The 22,334-nt window shown below is 36.1% G+C and overlaps 1 protein-coding gene across 6 annotated transcripts in view; it reads left to right on the top strand.

Moving 5' to 3' along the window:
* CPT1A (carnitine palmitoyltransferase 1A) overlaps positions 1–21,820 on the top strand; it is a 41,465-nt gene extending 19,645 nt beyond the window's left edge. For all 6 annotated transcript variants that reach the window (XM_035552143.2, XM_050710935.1, XM_035552144.2 and 3 more), the window contains 13 exons: positions 293–370; positions 1,012–1,119; positions 2,498–2,585; positions 4,646–4,841; positions 5,841–6,029; positions 6,885–6,990; positions 8,769–8,885; positions 9,749–9,913; positions 11,353–11,487; positions 13,925–14,077; positions 15,044–15,148; positions 17,192–17,284; positions 18,712–21,820. In XM_035552143.2, the coding sequence (XP_035408036.1) occupies positions 293–370; positions 1,012–1,119; positions 2,498–2,585; positions 4,646–4,841; positions 5,841–6,029; positions 6,885–6,990; positions 8,769–8,885; positions 9,749–9,913; positions 11,353–11,487; positions 13,925–14,077; positions 15,044–15,148; positions 17,192–17,284; positions 18,712–18,798 (1,620 nt within the window). In that variant the 3' untranslated portion in view covers positions 18,799–21,820. The remainder of the gene's footprint in view (positions 1–292; positions 371–1,011; positions 1,120–2,497; positions 2,586–4,645; positions 4,842–5,840; positions 6,030–6,884; positions 6,991–8,768; positions 8,886–9,748; positions 9,914–11,352; positions 11,488–13,924; positions 14,078–15,043; positions 15,149–17,191; positions 17,285–18,711) is intronic.
* The last annotated feature ends 514 nt before the right edge of the window (positions 21,821–22,334 follow it).

Consider the following 22,334-nt stretch of genomic DNA (forward strand, 5'->3'; position numbering starts at 1 on the left):
CATTCAGGAGATTTGTTGCATTTTAAGCGTTATATGAAGATGATGACTTCTTCAGAAGCTTATGGTCAGAGAGCTATAGCTGAATTTAATTTTTTCACCCTTTGTTGTTGTTTTCCCCTAAATATTAACAGAATTTCGTGGAGGATTTTGGTCTGTTTGCATGCTTCTAAGTGGAAGGGCAAGCTAACAGTTTCCACGCTGCTTCTGTGTGGAGCGTTGTGGAGTCATTAACATAAACACAGACTATGGAAATGATGAGGTCTTACTCATTTTCTTGTTCTTCATGCTGCAGGTTAGTGATTGGTGGGAAGAATATATCTACCTTAGAGGACGTGGACCAATTATGGTTAATAGTAACTATTTTGCGATGGTAGGTAAATGTTGTGAACATCTTATCTGTCACAGAAGCACTGTAAAATTTCTGCCAGTGTTTTTTTTTCCATTTCTTCTGTTTTGGAACTCCAGTATGTGGTGATTTTCTTTCTTGAGTATAACCTGAAACTAGTATCTTAAGTACAGTGCTATTTCATAATAAATTTAGCACATCTGTCATTCAAGCAGACTCGTACAGTAATGAGTTGTTATCCAATTCTGTGCTTATTGCAACAAGCAATCTTTAAAATCTCAATGTAAAACTTCATTGGTAACACAGCTGCGTGTTCTTATTTACAATTTTACTTCCTGTACAGACATTTGCAAAAGACCTTGATATTAAAAACAAAATTAGGAAATACTGCAATCTTGAATTTAAATTTTTAATAGTCGTATTTGGGATGATTAATAGCTGTCATGTAGGTTTTCAGACTGATGCTGTTTAAGGAGATTTTGACTACTGAAGAAATTTAAGTTTGAAGTCATCAAGTCACTGCACTAGCATACTTCATTATATTTTACAGCCTTTTCTTTACTGACCAGAATAAACTGTAAGAAAAAAATGAATGAGAAGTACTGAGTATTTTTTTTCCCAGTGTAGTATGGTGATAATTAACTTAAGATTCTTGTGTTCTACAGGACTTCCTTTATTTATCTCCCACAACCCTACAGGCAGCTAGAGCTGGTAATGTTATTCATGCCATCTTGCTCTACCGGAAAAAGCTGGACAGACAAGAAATCAAGCCAGTATGTATAAAAGTTTAAATGGCTTCTGATCTCTTCCAGCACAGCCTGTAAGAAGTTGATCAGTTTTTTTTTTTTGGAACAGGAAAGGAGAGGAATGTCTTATGCCAGAACAATAAGTAAGATGCAGCTAGATCTGTGATCTCAAAACATGTTGGTTATTACCTGAATTGCATGTGGGCAGAAAGTACCAGCTGTCAAAAATGCAGGCTTCTGTCATGCCAACTAACTTAAGTATTTGAAACTGATGTACCTATTTGCCCAAAAGAAAATAGAATCTTCCACTTGTGTATGTTAAGTATACCACCTCACAAATTATTGGTATGTACCAAGCACGTAATGGTACTTCCAAGCCACTGAAGTCTGAAGATCTCCTAGGAAAACATTTCTGTATTTCCTGCTAATACTGGCTTTAAGGATGAGTTTTAAGTGGAGTAGCATTTGAAATAAGTTGTATGCTACATTGAATGCCATACTGTTTGCTGTATTTTTGTGGTATTCTTTTGGATTTCTGCTCATAATTATCTAGCTTAGTAAATCTGCCAAATATGATGAATGTATTTACTTGATTTATCAAGGTGGGAAATAAAAATCTGCAGTGTGTAGCTGAATTTATTCGTTTCTTAACCTGATGCAACAATGATGCTAGAGAAACTTAAAAAAAAAAAATCTCTGAAAAGAAATGTAGGAACACTTGATTTACACTAGATATGTACCTCATACCGTTCTGACTGTGTACACGCTGTCAGTGCAAGGGGTGGCTGAGGCAAGGGGTGGACCCTGAGGCTAAGAGTGGGCCAGTGGTAGCCTAAGTATAGATGACACGAAAATCCTATGGAGGGTTGTGCTGACTTCTAGGCAGCAGAGATAGGCAAGATGAATCCCATTCTGAATTTCTATTCTGCTCTGTGACTGTGTGTTGTAGTGAACAAATATTGTTAAAGCAATTAAGGAGTTCTGTTGAAGATCATGGCAGGGGTGTAATTGTATGCAACTGCATGTCTGAGAAAGTGGAACTTTTTAAACTTCCTTCTGGCTGTATAGGAACAAAAGAAGTGAAGAGGTAATGCTTGCCGCACGTGTATCTCTTGCATCCAGACTGACCGTAGAGAGATCCTTGGATTTCTGATGCTAACTGGCTTTAGTTATGCCCCCTGAAGGGAGAGCTTTGATAAGGTGAGGGGGAATGTGGAAATGCAGGTGCTGGAATGTCAATGAAACTTCCCACATTTAGTTGAGGTCAAGATGAGGAACACGAAAAACAGATGCATTATAAATCTTATCATTCTACAGCCTTTCTTTAACCAGACTGTGTTTTTCTTTCCTTTTTTAATATGCTAACTGTATACAAATTACAATTTAATGTGTATTTGTGGTGCAGATTCTTCTGATGGGATCAACTGTTCCGCTCTGCTCAGCTCAGTGGGAGCGGATGTTTAACACGTCCCGTATTCCAGGAGTGGAATCAGGTAAGCAGGACCATCCAAGGAGAAAAAACATCATCATGGAATTTAGTTTGGGGAGAATTTTCTGCTAAAATCTTATTTTCCCATGTAAGGATCTGAAAGACAGGACACCAATAGTGTTGTTTCTCAAGAAGTAATGAATTTCCATAAAGTGTATAGATGTTTTTTCTTTCAGAGTAATTTTGAAACTTCAGTGGTTTTTTTGTTTCTTTCTTTAAAAGCTGACTTCAAGAAATTGTCTGCCCCATGTTTTTAATTTGTGCGTAACCTTTACTTTTCTCCATTCTGCTCTTTCAGGTTCCTTTTGTTATCTCTGTTTTTCTTTGTGAAAGTTGTGTTCTTTTATCTAAGTTATTTTAAAATCTGCCATCTTTTTTTCTTCTTTCCTTTCTATTTATTATTCACAATAACATCCTAATGCGTTCTTTTCAATATGAGCAACAGTATTGTTTACATGGTTTAGAGGCAATCTTAGTCCTGTCAGTTTTTTTTCAATGCCAGTATTATCTTGACACTTTGTATGCACTGTAAGATACCAGGTAAGTGAAATCACCTGTAATAAGGAGATTGTCCAAAACTTTCTCTGTTATGCATTAAGAAAATGTATACGGTGGTGGTGGTGAGCTCCTGCCCTACCCTAACCCTGATAATGGTCTGATTATCCTAAGTGATGAGTAACTAAATTTTCACATCTTAGTGTTGAATAGAGGGAGACACCTGTTGAATTACGACAGGGTCATTTTCACCTCAGTCTGTTTCTGCAACTTCTACTTACTGCGGGACACTACAAATATGTTTGTGATCACCACAAGCAATTGTTAGCTCAGCCCCAAAAACACTTGTATCTGCAAGTGATGGTTCATGTGTACGTTCTCATTGCAGGTGTACACATGCTCTCATTACAGACAACAGAAGTTGAATACATCTTGAGGGAATGCAGATGTGTGCATTCATTAATACTGCCTATAGATTAAAAAAAAAGCAGCGTTTGTCACATTTCACTTTCGGTCCTCTCTCATTTTAGGCCCTCTCATTTTCACTTTAGGTCCTCTGCCTGTTGAAGTTAGTCATGTAACTCTGGGGTAACTCCAGGTCCTCATTTTTTATTTTTATTTTAAAATGCCTTCCATAACGTGATGAATCTGCACGTTAGAGTTTGATTGCTGTTTCCAAGTGGCAGTGGTGCTCTTTAATAGTATCATAGGCTCACAGAAGCACAAAAATGCTTCTCATCAATGGATGGAGCATACCTGTCTAAACTTTATTAAGTGTTCTATACTTCAGTAAGAGTTCTATACTTTGAGTACTCTGAGCACTCTTTCCTGGTGCAACATTTCTCAAATTTCTCAGAATCCTGACTTAGGCTTTCTTTCTTTACCATCTCATTAACTGGTCTCCTCAGATGTATAAGAATGTAAACAGTTCTCTGGAGTAGTGAAAGAACTGAATGAACAGTTTTCATCAAAGGAGGACTTTTCCTGGCTGCTTACAAACCTTCTCTTGAGGTTTGACACAGTGCCTTCATGACATAAGTTTAGGCCTATCCCAATTGGATTTCTATTTATAATTAAAGTGAGGACAAATTGTGGCCTAGGTTTCTGCTTCACTGACTACTATAACATGACACTTCATGACTATAGAGGTAGTATTCCATCTGCATGTGTCAGGGTAAGCATGAAAAAAAGCTTATGGACATAGAAGTACCTTCTGCCGGACTTACTCAGCATGTTCTCGTGCTGACTGCTTCATCAAGCTACACTGGTACTGCTTACTTTTCGGATACAGAAATGCAGATGTAGTTGCTTTAGTTGTCTCCACCATGGAACTGTTACATGATTACCAAATCTGGGTATTTGACTGTTTCGTGCAGCAATCTTTGTGTACTAAAATCCTGAATAAACGTGTGGGAGTGGTACTGCTTATTCCACATTTTATTTATTACTTTGTTAAAATAAGCAAGCTGTGGCTAACTGGTACATACTGTAGGCGTTTGATGTTATATAGTGTGTTATTGGTATTTTGAGCCTTCAGCTTTCTTTTCACGTAAGCGATTACAATTCTAGATACTCTCCAGCATGTGAAAGACAGCAAGCACATTGTTGTGTACCATAAGGGGCGTTACTTCAAAGTGTGGCTGTACCATGATGGTAGACTGTTGAAACCTCGAGAAATCGAACAGCAAATGCAAAGAATTCTTGATGATGATTCAGAGCCTCAGGCTGGCGAAGCAAAACTAGCAGCTCTTACTGCAGGAGATAGGTATGGCTATTATCATTTTTTTTAAATTAATATATTAAGAAGTATATTGCTGACATGTAACAGCTGTAGAGTCCGTTGTAATGACAGGGAGTTAAAAGTAACTTTGCAGTGTCAGTGCTGTATACAGGCTCCTTATACTTAGCTGGAGAGCTGGGGAACTCTGATTTAATTGTTTGCTGTAAGAATAGTAGTTTGAAGCTTTACAGTATTAAGCATGTTGAACTAAAGCTTAAATCTGCTCTGAGGCTTGCTGGCATCTTAAAGAATATCCTAAAATTTAAGATAGAGGATGTAAATTCAATAACTGCTGTTCTATATTCATGACTTGGACCTACAAAATAAAGCAGGATGTACTCGGTTCTAGGTGCAAGATCAGTTATTTTTTCAGTTATTAAATGTAGATAATCTATGCTATACGTTTTGGGTACAGCAGACATGTTGAACTTCTGAAGAGTAAGCTTTGCATGTGTGATGATATCATAGGATGGTTTGGGTTGGAAAGGGCTTTACAAGTTCATCAAGTTCCAACCCCCCTGCCATGGGTAGGGACACCTTCCTCTAGACCAGGTTGTTCAAAGCCACATCCAGAGACGGAACATAAACAACTTCTCTGGGAAACCTGTTCCAGCACCTCACTACCCTCAGAGTAAAGAATTTTTGCTGAAGTCTAATCAAAATCTACCCTCTTTTAGTTTAAAATCATTACCATTGTCCTATCACTATACTCCCTGATCAAGAGTCCCTCTCCAGCTTTTTGTAGGCCCCCTTCAAGCACTGGAAACATGCTGTAAGATCCCTTTGGAATTGATATTGAATTGCTTCCTAGGTTTGCATTATATCTGTGTTCTTAGAACTTCCCCTTCTGATGTAGTTTAAATGTAGTGGAAGTAATAGCTTTGAATTTGATAAAAGTAGGAGAAATGTTGTGTAGTGATTTTAAGAGTGATAAAACATTGACTGATTTTTGTAACTTGGCTGTAAACCAAATTCTTTCTGCAGAATACCATGGGCTAAGGCTCGACAGACTTATTTTAGCCGTGGAAAGAACAAGCAGTCTCTAGATGCTGTTGAAAAAGCAGCATTTTTTGTGACATTGGATGACATCGAGCAAGGGTACAGGAAGGAAGATCCAGTGAGGTCACTGGATACATATGCAAAGTCCCTAATACATGGCAGATGTTATGACAGGTGCAGTATCAATTCTATGGAAAACCTCTTCTTATTTTTAGAATTTTGCTAATTCACGTGGCTAATATGTGAGTTAGTAACTTCTAAGCCAATAAGTTTGTCTGTTTATTAAAAAAAAAAAAAATCAAACCCAAACAAAAGAAAACACGCATTTGAATGTCTTTTTGACAGAGATGAAGATACAGCCTAAAAATGTTTCTGAAGTTGTTGTGTCGATATCTCAACCCTTCGTGCCCCACGTTGGGCGCCAAATTGACTGTTGTGGTTTAGCCCGGCTGGCAGCCAAACACCACACAGCCGTTCGCTCACCCTCCCCCCTCCCTCTCCGGGATGGGGGAGAGAAACGGGAAAGTAAAGCCTGTGAGTTGAGATAAGGACAGTTTATTAAGACAGGGAAAAGAATAACAATAATAATAATAATAATAGTAATAATGTGTACAAAGTGATGCACAATGCAATTGCTCACCACCCGTTGACCGATGCCCAGCCTATCCCCGAGCAGCCGGCCCCCCCACCCCGGCTAGCCACCCCTATATATTGTTCAGCATGACGTCAGATGGTATGGAATACCCCTTTGGCCAGTTTGGGTCAGCTGTCCTGGGTCTGTCCCCTCCCAGCTCCTGCTGCACCCCCAGCCTGCTCGCTAGCAGGACAGAGCGAGAAGCTGAAAAGTCCTTGGCTTGGTGTAAGCATTGCTCTACAACAATTAAAACATCAGCATGTTATCAGCGCTCTTCTCATCCTAATCCAAAACATAACACCCTGCCAGCTACTAGGAGGAAAATTAACTCTGTCCTACCTGAAACCAGGACAGAAGTATAAAAATCCATAATGTAATCTCAATTTCTTTTGTAGGTGGTTTGATAAAACATTTACTCTTGTAGTATTCAAAAATGGCAGAGTGGGTCTGAATGCAGAGCATTCTTGGGCAGATGCTCCTATTGTTGGACACCTGTGGGAGGTAAGTGTTTTATTTAAAAAAAAAAAAAAAAAAAAAGAATGTAGAAGATAATGTTATGTGGTCTTTGCAATAACTCTGAAGATTATCAAATTTGTTTTCAGTCTCTTGCATTTATTGAGCTGATGAGTACTTATGGACCTGTTTCAGTTTAGTCTATTTTCAGTTTTACACAGCAACCACAGATTTTTTTTTAAAAATGCTTAGAAAGTTGCTGTGCCTTAAATTAGTCTTAATTGCAATTTAGTGAGAACAGATGCATTCACAGAAAAGCGATACGGCATTCCATCCAACTTGTTCATAATATTTTGTATAAATGAACTGTTGCCTGTTTGACACAGCATTTTATGGTGCATATATGCATGCTCCTGAAGCATTTAACTTTCCTTGTGCTATCCAAACCCCATGCTTATTTTAAAAACTTAGATATAAGCTGGAGTATAAATTTTCCTCTAAGCCATTTTTTATGAGGTGTAGACTGATGTGTTGTTTTAATTACCTCGTTTCACTGCAATGAATGGGATGAAGGCGCTTTTTGACAGATTTCTGCATCATGAGCATAGTTTATTGCCTGAAATCCTATTTGAATGTTTTTTTCCTCTTGAAGCTTGAGCCTATAAACAGTTATGACTCAATCACTCATAAATATTAGCTAATTCTGATTTCATTGTATATTTGTGCAAATGGGACTCAGGCCTGAATGATGCCCCCAAGTCATGTCCTGATTTTATTATCTGAGAGTATCTATTTGTAAGAACAAAAAGCCCTAATTGCATTTGCTAACCAGGGGAGAATGTCAAAACTCGTTTGAGGTTGACTGGACTGTCTAGTTCAGACCAGCTCTTCTGGGCAATGGAAAAGTTACTTTTCAGTGAATCGTTAGATGTACTTAGTTCATTTGTTTGTACTTACTCTTAGTTGTTCCCTTTTCTACTAAGAATTACAAAGCCCAAAATAAACTGAGAAGAATTCAGTTTCCTAGGAAGTTATCTATTGTTAGGTGTTTATACATTGTATGTTTTGTAGAATATAACAATTTTTTTCATAGTTGGCACATTCTGTCAGCTAAGTGAGAAAGCTAAATTAAGAGACTGGAAATATGTATGTACATGTAACAAACTTTTGTCAAGTTTTTTACTTTCCATGTTGAGCATATTGAAATCTGCTTTGTGTTTGTACGTTGAGGATGTCATCTGAAATCATGTAAGGTAGAAATTTTTTATCCTGTCATTCACGTTGTATTGTCCATCTTGAAAACATTCCACGTCCTCACCCAAGAGGTCTAGTGCACATATATAAGCACTGAGTAGGATGCAAATCTTAAAGAGAATGAAATATTTCTGATAAAATTTTACAAAGGATACGCACTTAATCTGAAATAAACTTTTTTTTTACGAACAAATTTTGACAGATAACAACCTTGCAGAAACTCTCTCGAAATCAAAATTGAACAAAGTTTGTGAAATAAGACTCTAAGACTTCTTTTTTTACTACTGCTAAGTTGAAGGTGGGGTTTTAATTAAAACACTGATTATTTCGGTACCCTCTAACAAAATGTACTGCAGCAGTCAGGTATTTTGTACATACCTCACATTTTCCTGCTAAAGAAGACAGGCAAGAATCCCTTAAAGTAATAGGAAAGCACCTATCCTCACTCTTTGAAAATAGATTGTGTACTATACTTCACTGTGTATTGAAATTGTACTATACTGACTTCAAAATTAAATCCTAATTTCATAGTAATATGTTACATTTACAATTTTGAAAATGTGTCTTTGCAGAATGTAATGGCAACTGAGTATCTTGAACTGGGCTATTCAGAGGATGGACACTGCAAAGGAGATACCAATCAAAATATTCCTATTCCTACCAAACTACAGTGGGAAATTCCAGAAGAAGTAAGTACGGAGCAGATAGTGCTTTGGGGAAGGAGCTCCTTTTTTTTTTTTTCCTGAGCAGTCAAATCAGTTCAGTAATTACTGATAACTTTATAAATAGCTTGAATTTCCTTGAGCCCTGTAAGATATTATTTCACATTACCCAGTTTACTTAAAATGATGTCAGGGTTTTTAACACCCCCTTTTTAAAATTCTGGCCAGGAAATTTCAACTTTTTATTAGAAATGTTCTTTCTTGGCAACATATCAAAAACAAGTGACCATCCATTGTAAACAGTAACTGTACTACCATATAGTTTTTTGCGGTTATAGTTTTTTGTGGTTTCATTATTGTGCTTGTGTAATGTTTCCTTTTGATTAGCCGTCTTTTATGTATTGAAAGTTCTGTATAGAAGACTTTCTTTAATTTTTTTCATGAGTTCAAAACAAACTGCTGTAATCCTATTTCGTTTTAATTTAAAAGGTAATGGCTGGTGATACATTTAATTAAGCATGTACACTAGGTTGGAGGCTGCACAACCATTGCCATTCTGTCTCTTTAAGTCATTCTTTTATATTCTAGTGATCTGAACAGTCTTATAATGTGGGTTTTTGTTTTGTTTTTTTTAAGCCCAATTTTGGGCTCTAAATGAGTATTGGCTTAAAACTCTTTTAAAGCTCTTTGAATCTTAACTTTCAGGCAAAGATAGCTTCTCCAAAGGAAGAGTATTTAGACAGTGATGTTCATGGCCTGCAGAAAGGCAACATTTCTTATGTGTCAGTTAAAAATGCGTGCTGCTCTTCAACGTTACTCTTAGATGCCATCTAATGCATGCATATGTCCATATTTGCATATAGGTAAGCAATTTCTTTTTTTTATTGTAGTGCCAAGAAGTGATTGAGAGGTCTCTGAGCACTGCCACAGCTCTGGCAGATGATGTGGACTTCCATTCATTTTATTTTGATGTTTTTGGGAAGGGACTAATAAAGAAATCAAAAACCAGCCCTGATGCCTTCGTTCAACTTGCCCTGCAGCTTGCTCACTATCGGGTAAGAAGAACAGACTGCTTCTGGCTTATAGAATCATAGAATCATTCAGGTTGGAAAAGACCTCCAAGATCATCTAGTCAAACTGTCAAGATTGGACGTCTAGATTATAGAATCTCATTAAATTGGCAATGGTATGTTTGTGTACTATTAGTACGCAACTGTTTGTTGTGGTTAAAACACGTGGCTGTGTAAAGTACGCTGTACTTTACCTTCGCACTGCTTGTGCAAGGTCATTCAACGGAAGTTAATAGAAACGTGAAACAGATTACTTGCTGGAAATTCAGTGTCCAAAGGTTGGCTTATTGATGCTAATGCAGCTTTTTCTCTTCCCGTTAGTTGTTCTATCTCTAGATACTTTGTAGATATGAAGATTCTAGCAGGTGTGTTTTCCAGTAGTGTTATTATCTAAATGGTATTAAACTTATCTTTTAGTTGGAAGTTCCCCTTAATTGGGTAGTCATGGACATTCCCTAAGAAGATTAATAGAAGTGCCTGCCTGTTTTTTTTTTCCTGTTAGCTCACTTTTTCTAGTCTGTTTTCAGAAAACACCAATGTAGCAAAATGTGGGGCTTTTTTTTTTTTTACATTCTAGCTGTCAATGTTTGTTATTTACTGTCATTAGCTCCTCTAACTTTCTTAATGGCATTCCAAATGGAATGTCTAAGCATCCAGATTCCCTTGCTGCAATCACCATTTATGGTCTTTGTTACCATTGCTTAGGGTGGCTGTATGGCAAATAGTTTCATTTCTTCCCCCTTTTTCCCCCCCTTTTTCTTTTTTTAACCACCCATCCTCTTTATTTTAAGCTGAACAGACTTGTGGTCTGTTCTGATGTATATTTTGATCAGGAAGAGTTGCTAACGTGTTAAATAAGCTTTTACAATTTGTTAGCTTCTAATCTGTATGTTGGGCAGATCTATAGAAAATACAGAAGCCACTCTTTGGATTTTGCAGATCACTTTCAGTTTTCATATCCTTGAATCACATTCTTTCACATGCTTTTCATCCCCATGCTGCCATGCATCTACATCCTATTAAACTTTGGGTTGAAAATATTCTTAAGGATGTCACAGTCATCTAATTAACACAACTATGGTACATAATCTAGGAAGCCACTGAACTTTCTAGTAGTTTTTTGCTAGTTTTTTAATTGGTTTCTGTTTATAACAGACTGAAAAAGACTAGATATAAAATGCATGGTGTAGTCCTTGTTAATCCTTGCTGGTTTGGTTGTTCAACTAGTGTTTATCAAATCCCATTATTAATCTTATTTTTTTATTGTCTGTAGATAAGACTGTTAATGGGCTACTAAAAACTTAACGTTGTTTAATTTGTGGAATGATTTGTATCCTGTGTGCTTACCTTGAACCTTATTGTTGATTAAGAAAGAGGGGCTACGTTTGACTAAACCTTTAAGTCCTTATTTTTCAAATTTAAAGGACATGGGAAAATTTTCTTTAACATACGAGGCCTCTATGACACGCTTGTTCAGAGAAGGCAGGACTGAAACCGTCCGTTCATGTACTGTTGAATCATGCAATTTTGTTCGAACCATGGAAGACCCAAATGAAAGTGTAAGTTTACTGTGTTGTTTCCTAATACAATTCATAAGTCACATGGCTATCGCTACTTATTCATACAAGCTCCTTAATGGTTTTAAAAGATTTAAAGAAAGAGCTATGCCTTTGTTTTGAGGAAAAAGTGTAGCATCAGATAATTGTCTGAATCCTCCATTAGTATGACAGGAATTGAAGGCTATACCAAAGGTGAATGGCAGTAACCACCAGAATGCCAATGTTCACAGATCCTGAATTCCAGAAAACTGTGATTATTTGTGACTTTGTTACTTGTACAAGTAGTGCCATACCAGTTAGGCTTTCCTCCCTGATAGGGAAGCAAACATTATTCATAGGAAATAAGTAGTTGCTGTCATATCTTGATTTCAGTGGGCTTTTTAGTCTTTCTTGTGATCTGATGGCCTAGAGGAAAGCTGCTTGGTTTTGAAAACTTGGGCAATGCTGTTAAAGATGTTTGCTGTCAAAATGGAAGGATGCAGGACAGTCTGTGTGGAGGATAGTCATCTTGATGGCAGTCTGTTCTTTAGTCTACTGATAGTCGTGGTTTTCAATGGTAGAGTAGACTAAATAAATCATTGCATTTGCAGATTTTTCTAAGCTAAAGGGAGTTTCCATCTGCATGGGTAGAAGTTCTAATGAAAAAGATCTAGGACTATAATAATCAGTAACTCAGCACTGATGTAGCACGCTCAGTGTTATGCCATTGTGAAAATGTCAGCCCTCAGTTTAGTTTGTCTTGCCCTCTTATTTTTATCAGTCTTTTTTTCCCCTGTATTTTTTCCTCACCCTAGTATGGCCTTAGCTGGCATGGTATGTCCAGCTTTGGACACCACACTTGAGGTATGGATGGACTGGAGAGGGTCCAAACGAAAGTAACAAAGATCTAAACAGGATCTGTGAGGAGAACTTAAACTTCTTTATTCTTGCTTAGTCTAAAGAAGTGAACTTAGTGGGAAGAGGTAGGGAGCCAGGTTGTCCTCAAGTGGATAAAAAAGCTGATGCAAAGATGATGGGAACAATCTGTTCTCTTTCCCAAGAAGTAATGGACTTAAATTTTGGCACGAAACACATTAGGGAAACATTTTCTGCTACTAAGGATAATGAGTAGGGAAGTAAATAGTCAGAAGCCCGAAATGGATTTTTTTTTCTTTTAAAGTAAGTTACATAATGGTCCTTCAGGAAGGAGCTTTAGTTGATCTGATCTTAGTGCAGAGAAGTCTAAGTAGATGAACAGCTGAGGTTCTTTCCAGCTCAGTGATTCTATGAATAAATGTTCATGCAGGAAAACACTATGTTGTAGTTTAACCTTATTTTTTCTTATTAGCTGATGTATATATATTTAGAAGTGAATATTTGGAAATGACTGTTATACGTTGTCAACATTGGTAATAGCCAAAAATTATTGAATAGTCATATAGCATTTCATTAGAAAATTAATTTAAAAAATGCCAATTATTGCTACTGTGGACCTGGATTAAAAAGAGTTATCCTGGATGATCTTTAATGTGTAACTATTCCTTTAAAATGGAAAGAAAACACTGTTTAGAGTTTGAAGTTATTAATTCTTTATGTATAATTTCCAGCTTATTGCTAGCAACCTGCTAATCTTTATTTTGCTGCAGAAAATTATGATCGGGATCTGCTCTGATCTCCACTTACCTGAATGTGGCCAGTTACATAGAAATTACTTACCCTCTCTAGGAGGGAAATTAAATACTCTGGGTTCTTTGTAGTTTAGTGAGCCAAGGAAGTAAGTGAACGCTTATTTTCAAACCTTCCGTATGTCTTACAGGTTTATGCTAATTGTTTTCAGGTAATTGCGGCATCACTCTGAACCTGAACTCTTGATTCCCATTAAGGAACTTTATTGGGGGGTGAGGGTTGAATGCCTTGTGGCATAAAATACAGTGATGCTGGACATAAGAAGTGACAGGTTGCCATATTTTCAGTATTCCTTTCCATATCTTAAATCTTAAAATAGCTGTCTAAAAGTGAGTTTGGAACTGATATTTTCTTTCAGCCTGTGCATTACGTTCATACGTTGTTGTCAGTTAGCCTTCTAAAATAGCTGCTGAAATTCCTGCTTTTCTTAAGTTGTGTTGAGACTTGCTTTTCTATAGCTTTCTAAGAAGCTAAATATACAAAGTAATAAGCTACAGTTGTAATAGTGTTTGTTCCTATGGTTATATCACTTTTAAAATATTGATTTATTTTCATTTTGCACTGCTTACAGCAGGTAATAGCTAATACTGAAATAAAATATGAGGTCGAAAAGTGAGCGAATTCTAGTATTTGGTCTGAGTTGCCTGCATTGTCTTGTATTTTGTCCTTAAATGCTCTAGGCTCAAGAGCCGTTGCTGTAACTTAATTACTGTACCTCCACCCTCAATCCAGTTCACTTACCTGATTTTCTTCATCTTTATTTCATTTTTAGAATGAAAATAAGCTTAAGTTCTTCCGGCTTGCAGCTACCAAACATCAGCATTTATATCGTCTTGCCATGACTGGTGCTGGCATTGACCGCCATCTGTTCTGCCTCTATGTCGTTTCCAAGTACCTTTCTGTAGATTCTCCGTTTCTTAAGGAAGTAAGTGATCTTTATTGGTGTCTATTGATTTCAGTAAATAATTAGTGTTTACTTATTGTTTTCTGGTATCTGCTTACATACTCATATAATTCCAGTTTTCCTCAGAAAAAAAGGTAAGTGTTTAGATAGCATTGCTTAATGTTTACTGGTAGATTACAACTTGGTTTCATTTTGCTTTGTATCTACACTTACCAATGGGCATTTAGTAATGCTATATATATGTTATAGAGGTTTGCAAGAGAGATGTAATATGTATTACAAAAAATACTGGCTACTTGTGGCTCTTTGCATGTTTTCAAGGTATTACAACAGAAAACATATTTTCTCTTAATGTTTTATTGGAATTGTGGCAAAAAAAACTGTTATAAGTTAATGTGAGCTAAATCACTAATTGTGATTTTTTCCACTGTTTATTACAGTGACAAATGCTTTATTAAACCAGGTTTTAAGGTTGGGATTTATTTAAAAAAAAAAAAAAAAAGTTGTACATTTTTGGAAAATAAGTGTATTCCTGCTTTAAGTTAAGAAAAAGCAGCCTTGTACAACTTATGCAGCCTTTCAAGAAACTTCTATATATTGTTAGAGATTCTGCAAACTTAATGACTTACCATAGTATTTCACTGGGATTTGAATGCTGCCATTCTTGGCCTTATTAACGAGACCTGGTATACAGGGTTTACCAGGTTATAGACCAGATTTTTCTGTTTTGAAATAGCATTTCTGCTGCAAGAAATGTTGTTATTTTTTGAGAAATTGACATCAAGACCTCATATATGGCCTGCATATCGGGATAGGTTCAGTTGTTTCTTTTAACCCTATTGATTGATTGTTTCGTTAACGTGAACTGGAGTTATATTTAATACTGGCTTATTCAATGTTTACTAACTTATCTTGATTATTTCTTAAACTTGCATGTTCTTAAGCAGTATGTTGTACTTGATTGCATCCCTTTCATGTCTAACAAAGGTTTTGTCGGAGCCTTGGAGACTGTCAACAAGTCAGACACCACAGCAACATATTGATCTGAAGAAGAACCCTGAGATGCTGTCCAGTGGTGGAGGATTTGGACCAGTATGTTTGCTAAATACAAGTACCCATTTGAAAAAGTTTCATTTCAGTCTAAAAATTTCAGAGATGTAATACCTTAGTGTTGCACACTAAAAGTGCAGCACATGCTTTTAAATGTATGTGTTTAATGTTTTCCAAGATGTGGATGTGCTTAGAAAAAACATCTTTTTTTTCCTTGTCCCAAGGGATTATGGAATGGATTATTCCTGAGGAAATGCACAGTTGCCAAATGCGGTACAGGGCTCCATGTTCTGATAAGCTGGGGGCTTTTATCACATCACTTATGCCCAGAGATTTATTATGCCAGGCTATTATTACAGACAAATGCTTTATTAAACTAGATTTTAAGGTTGGCATTTGTAGAAGTAATTATTTCACTTTATTTCCTGATTAATTAAAAACATGTTCATGCTTTGTTTCCAAATTAAGCTAATTAAATTGGTATGCTAGCCATCCTAAATGCGAGTAGTGGCTAGGTTTTAAAAAAAAAAAAAAGCTTTCTACAACTTTCATAGTCTTTAAAGAAACTAGTGTATTTTTAGAAATTTAAAGAGCTTCTGACTTTGCTGTAGTATTTTCTACCAGGATTTGAATGTGACAGTTGATAATATTTGTCAACACTGTTTGTTAAGTAGATTTTACCAGGCAATAGACTAAATTCGTCTGTTTCCAAAAGCGTTTGTATTAAAAGAACAGTGAGAGGGATCACAGGACTGCTCCTAGAAATTAAGATAATTAGTCTATTTTGGTTGTTTTTTTCAAGATGGAAGCTAGTTTTATAGTCTTTTTGGTTGTTGGTGGTGTTTTTTTTCTTTTTAATTTTAGGTTTGTTTCTGATACTTTTAAAAGCTCTTGAGAAGTTGGAATTAATCTAAATGAATTGTAATGTTGCTCCTCCTAGTAAGCATCCATTCGATCATTGTAATGCTGCTTGCTGTAGTAGATTAAGTCCTTATCAGAATGTCTGAAAATGAGGGGTTGTCCGACAGTAAAACAGAAATTGCAGCAGTCAAAAACTAACAGTTATCTTCTCCATTTGCTTTTGCTAATGCTACATTGACTTCTTTCTTGCTATTTCTTCATTCCTTTTTTCTTTTCCTCCTTCAGTTGTCAGCCTTTCCAAATATCACTGTTTATGTATTTCCCTTCGTTTCTTGCATCCTTCCAAAAACTCTGCTTTGCTATGCTGGAATAGTCCAGTGATTCAGTACATCAGACTTTCCTCAATGGCTGTTTTATTTATTTATTTTTATTAGTTTTGTTGTTTTTCCCTGTTCTTTTGTTTTGGTTTGGTTTGTCTTTTTAAAGTGTTCAGTAGAACAAGGCCTTGTACCACTAATAGCGAGAAGGCTATCAGACTGCTCAGCAGCAGCAAAGAGCTGGAAGGATGAGGTTAAAGACCCTTTGGTTTAGGAAACAGAGGGAGGAGGGTGGCAGCAGGATACTTCATGTTTACTAGGTATACGTAGTATAACATCAGGCTGAAACTTGGGACAGGTAATGCTGCTAATATTTAAATCTGACCAGAGCTCTGCTCATGATATGGGTGTTCAGAATTGTACAACTGCTGTCATGTTAGATGACTGCCTTTGAGCAAGTTCTTGTAATAAAAAGGCTTTATACTCCATGTTTATATACTATATTTTTTTTACATCTGCAGAGTGATTCCACGAAACAGGATGTTTAGGTGTATATATATTCCTTTGTACTTAAGGACTGAAGCTGTATAGCTGTTTAGGACCAGACGTTGATAGAAGTTCTTTGAACAACTACTGTATTTCAAAATCTGAAACTTCAGAATGTTGGAAATATGACAGTTCTGTTAATTCCATGTTCTTCAAACTCTTCAAATGAGACCAGAGCTGTTTCTTTAAGTGGAAGCAGTCTTCAGAAATGCTGGATTAAATGTTAAAGCTTAATTTTTGCTTCAGGAAAAACTGCAACTGATGTTAAAAACTGCACAGTGAGAGTTGTGTAATTATGTATAAGATTGTGTAGAAAATGAAGGAAAAAAATTAGCACTTGTTTTTGTCTTTCTTTCTCTAGGTGGCTGATGATGGTTATGGTGTTTCTTACATTATCTTGGATGAAAATTCTATCCATTTCCATGTCTCCAGCAAAATCTCTTGTTCCGAGACAGTAAGGGACAATTCTTTCCTGTGGTTTAATGAATTTGTCCAGATATCTGCTTGTAAAACTATTCTACTCATTGTCTAAAAATTTTAGTGATACTTGCAATGTTGTTACACTGTGGGTTTTGACACCTGTTACACCTGTTTTTGTGGTTGACATATGCTGTATGTTAACTTTTTTTCTCAACTTTTATAAACTTAATAGCTTTATGAATCAAGGAAACCATATGCTACTTCACTTATGCTTTCAGGCATAAGGAAGGCCATCTTTACGCGGGTGTAGTTCCTGGAATTTATGTGAAATGACTCATACCTGTCCCATAAACAGTAATATAGGTGTCTCCTGTTTTTTGTTGTTATAGTTTCAGTTTGATTTGCCTTTGGCTGCAGTTGTAAAGATAATGAAATGTATGCTCTTTATTCTTTGAATTTGCTTGGTCTAAGTAGTTCTGAAAGAAGTTGACCCATAAATTGTAAACTGTGCTTGGGAAACATAATTATCATAATTTATCAGAGTAACACCCATCTATTAGAATGTCGTATATGTCATCTGTTCACTATCCTGCTGATTCAGAAGCATTTATTGAGTGAGCTTTGATTCATCCTTCCTCTTTGTCTTATGATATGCTCAGTTTTGGCAGGATCACATTGCTGAACTAGTTTTCCTCTTTTGACCTTAACTTGTCCGAGAGATCTCGATGTCTTCGGTTAATCATTAAAGATTAGAAAATACGACTGTGTTCTTACATAGTTCAAATTGTTTTTCAGGTGCCTTTTAGTTTATACATTAGATTTCCCTGTAATTTTATGTATCAGTCAAGGCAAAAGTCCATACAGAGAAGGCAGCACATCATGTGCCTGGCCTTGATATTAAGCTGTCTCTGCAGTAGGTTTTATAATGTAGCTAATGATTTATATTTGTAATTTTAGTTTCTTCCTTGTACCATTCATCTGACAGCATGAAGAGTTTGTTTGCACTTAAGTAAATGTGTTTTTCATTTTCAGTACTTTATGTAATTCTTCAATGGTAATAGTTTCAGGATTCTGGTAGAAACTCAAGTGAAAAATGTTTTCATGCTTTTTCACAACTACTAGGTTGTCATACACTTTCTGAACATTCTTCTGTCTTCTGAATATCAGCTGTTACGTAATCTTCATGTATAAAATAGATGTCTTGTTTTTGACGTCATAATACATAGTTATAAGCACATGTTTTCAAAAGGAGATTCTCACTTCTCTGTATAGAAGCAAATACATAATGAAGAACCCATCAGACAGTAATAGCATAAACCTGAATTAATTTATATAGCATTAGAATTTTTGTGGCTTAAATCCTGAAGTTCTAAAATTACACAATGTTTAAATTCCTTTTTTTTGCTTAAAAGATAACTGTTGCCTGACTGTACTCATAGTTTTTGTTTGTTTGTTTTTAAGGATTCTCATCGCTTTGGAAAGAACATCCAAAAAGCAATGGTTGACATCATGGGTTTATTTAACCACAGTAAAAACTGTACAAAGTGATTTGCCGTATTGGTGCAAAGCAACCTCCTGTTGTCGGAATGGGGACTCTTCTGAACAGTGAATGAAAGCAAGGCTTGTCAAACAATAGCTGGTGAAGAAACTGAGTCACAATCCTATTGATCATCTATGAAAACCTTAGCAGTGGCTTGAATGTTTCATGATTTTTTTCCAATATTTTGGAAGAATTTATTTCCACAAAGGGTGTCTTTTGAAAACTCGTATGTTTCTAGGGATGAAGTATAGCATTATTGCATGAAGGTATGTGTATTCTAACTCCTGCAGTTTTCCCTTAATTTGTATACCCCTGCTCTTTTTTTTCCCCTTTCTTATAATTATTTGAGTCTACTTCCCTTCCTGAATGGAAGGGATAAAACATATCAAGTCTTAAACTCAAATCCTATGACAGGTTTGATTTGGTATGTATTGATAGTAGAATGTTCTTCAAAGTATCTGCTGCTTTATGTCAATGAATGACAAAACTTGTGGCTATTTACCTTCATTGACTTCCTTAAAAGTAATTTCTTCAAAATGCAAAAAAAATATTTATATGTATATATACGCGCACACAGTGAATCACACCCCACTAGTGTAATATAAACCCAGTGCATCACACTCAACTAGTGTAGTGGAATTTTTTTATTTTTTTGGAAAGTATGTGCTACAGTGAGTAGTAAAATGTTATGTAAATTAGAAGGTATCACATTTTTCTTATTACTTACAAGCACGTTTGCCACATTGTTGATTTTTGTTTCCATATAAATGGACCTGTGTGCTTGTTCATGCCAGTGCCTTAGAAAAAAAATTCTAAACCCAGGAAAAAAATCTTATGCTGGGAGTCAGTTTTACATTATTTTAGTGGTGGGTGAGGGGAAATAGTAATGCGTATCTAGTTCTGAAATTATAACTAGGTGGATATGACATAAGTAGACTTGAATATCTTTGTGTATGGTGCAGCTAGGTTCAAAGCTCTAATGAAATGATTTCATATTAAATAGCAAAGATCATTCTCTATGAAATGCAGGAGTAACTGTTTCAGAGCTACAGATACTCATCAGCTTATTTTGCTGAACAGTGTCAGTGCTCAGCTGAGGTAAGTTTGAGTCCCAGGGAATTGTAAATTTATTTAAACACAAGCCTGTTGGATTGTCTGGGAATCAAGGCTGACTGTAGAGTTTGAGCAATTGCAGTCTTCCTTCTTTCAGCCTGGAAGGACCAATACTACATGTGGCCAGCTATCTACATGAGAAAAGCTGTGAAGGCAGTAGAAATCAACTCTAGAATGGGGAAATCCTTATCAAACCCTTCCTGGGAGATGCCCTTGATCAAGCAGTTTCTGGAGGATACAACAAGAAATTAGGGTAGGGAAGCAGGGTGGACAATTTCACTGAAAAGCGGGCATAATATTTCCGAGTGCAGAAGTAAAATGGTTACTACAAAACCGAAGTAACTTGGTGTGTGATGCTTCTCTTCCGCAGGCTTTATTGGTGTCATTGCTTTTTTAGATCATGCAATGCAGTGTACCTGGTAGGGCAACAAATTTATTTCTCTGGGAATGTAAAGTACACAATGTTTAGTAATACAGTAAGTACTGCTCCAGAGCTATGCTAATTTTGAAAGCACTCTGGGGAATGATACAAAACGTCTCACTAGATTTTTGGATGTTTTCTGGCCAGTATTTCTAACTTTATATGCCTCTTCCTGTGTTTTTTTGTGATGTTCTAGATATTAAAACACGTGTGTGTATGTTTGAGGTAGGAAACCTCAACAAAGATCCAGTATGCATCCAGTATGTAAGCAAGTATATGCTTACATAAAGGACCCCCCATAGAAATTGGCCAAAGACTCTCATTATTCGATTGGATACAGTGTGTGGGAAAGGAGACTTTGGAATAAGCCTTACTGCAGCTGACAGGCCTGGCATTTATCAAACTACTGCAACAACATTACTAGTGATATATTCTTTTGGAGCTGCAGAAATAATGCACTGTTTTTGTATTGACCACTGACCAATCCATACGTAAATTAACATAGGGCATATTAGCTTGTAGGATTTCAAAAAAAAAAAATAATTTAGATTTGACTCTCAGGTTTTAAATGTTTCAAGTCTAATTGTAGTTAGTGCAGTTATCAATGCAATTTTACATTCTTAGAGAGTAAGTATAATTGGCACAAAGTTGTTTTTGTAAATGTAAATGTTTAAAAGAGTGGTGTTAAATGTATTTTTTTTAATTTGGGATAGATCATAATTCCTAAACAGATAGGATTTTATTTCATTTCTTAAAAACATCAACAGTGTGTAAATAAAATATGCTTTTTGGATGTAAATCTTAGCAATCCACAGTGAATGTAGGCTATTAATAAATAATTAATTTAAATCTTGATGTTCGATATGTGTACATACAGTAAAACTACTTGCTTCTTTGCTCAAAAGCCATAGGAATGTAATTGAAATTACTTAGAGTTGAATGAACTTTCTAGTACAATGTACTTTATTGTTGGAGTAAAATGTTTTAGAAAAATGATTCATCCATAACTAAACCTTGAATCCCTTGAATCACTTCTCGATTAGTGATAAGAGTTCAGGTTAGGATTGACTAGGTAGTAAAAGTCAGGTTGAATGATGATAAATTAACCTGTGTATTAAATAGCAGTGTGGAATTGATTGAATACCTCGAATATGCATTTTCAGAATTTCTTGATTCAGCTATTTAATGCAACAGAGTAGGAGAGGCTTTGGTGCATTTAGAGGCTACCATTGTCCAGAATTAAAACCATTCCAAACTGAATATTCCTTTAAGGGTTGAGCTTCTGAAGGATGAAACAGGTGTGTGCCTGACCTTGAAAATCATGATTCTAATTCAGCCTTTGTACCAATTGCTTTCTTGTATAAAATGTATTAAGCTGTTTTTTTTTTTTATCTTGTTCACTTACTCTACTGTGGTTAGTAATTTACATTCAACACTGTGTCAATGTTCTACCCTCTTCTGTGACTTCAAAAAATAAAGTTTCACAATTACCACTACTCAGTAAAATGTTTTTGTGTCTTTTGTATCTTCTTTCTGGCTCCCTTGCTCCCATTCCTGGGCTTGTGAAATAATTGCTGTTAAATCCAGTTAGGAACGGTAGTAGGAGACTATTCAGTGTATTTTAGTAGTTAAATTATTTTAGTAGTTTCATAGATGTTTTAGCAGTTATGTAAATACTTTGCTAGGTAATGAACAATTTTTCAGGGTCAGTAGAAAGAAACAACATAAGTCTTTAGTCCAGCTTTCCAGCAGCTATTTGTACCTCATAAAAAAAAGTTTCTGTGAAACTGCCTACAAGCCAGTAAACAGCACTGGGTTTTGCTTCACAGTTAATAGTAATCCAATATAGTAGTGAGTTGTAGAAAGGGCTTTAGGAGCAGAACCTGGAAGCCAGTTATTTCACAGAATCGCACAATCACAGGATAGTTAAGGTGGGGTGGAACCTCTGGGTCCATCTGGTCCCACCCCTGCTCAATCAGGGCCACCCAGAGCAGGTTGCTGAGGACCACG

Source organism: Cygnus atratus, chromosome 5 (assembly GCF_013377495.2).
Source record: "Cygnus atratus isolate AKBS03 ecotype Queensland, Australia chromosome 5, CAtr_DNAZoo_HiC_assembly, whole genome shotgun sequence".
NCBI lineage: Eukaryota > Metazoa > Chordata > Aves > Anseriformes > Anatidae > Cygnus > Cygnus atratus.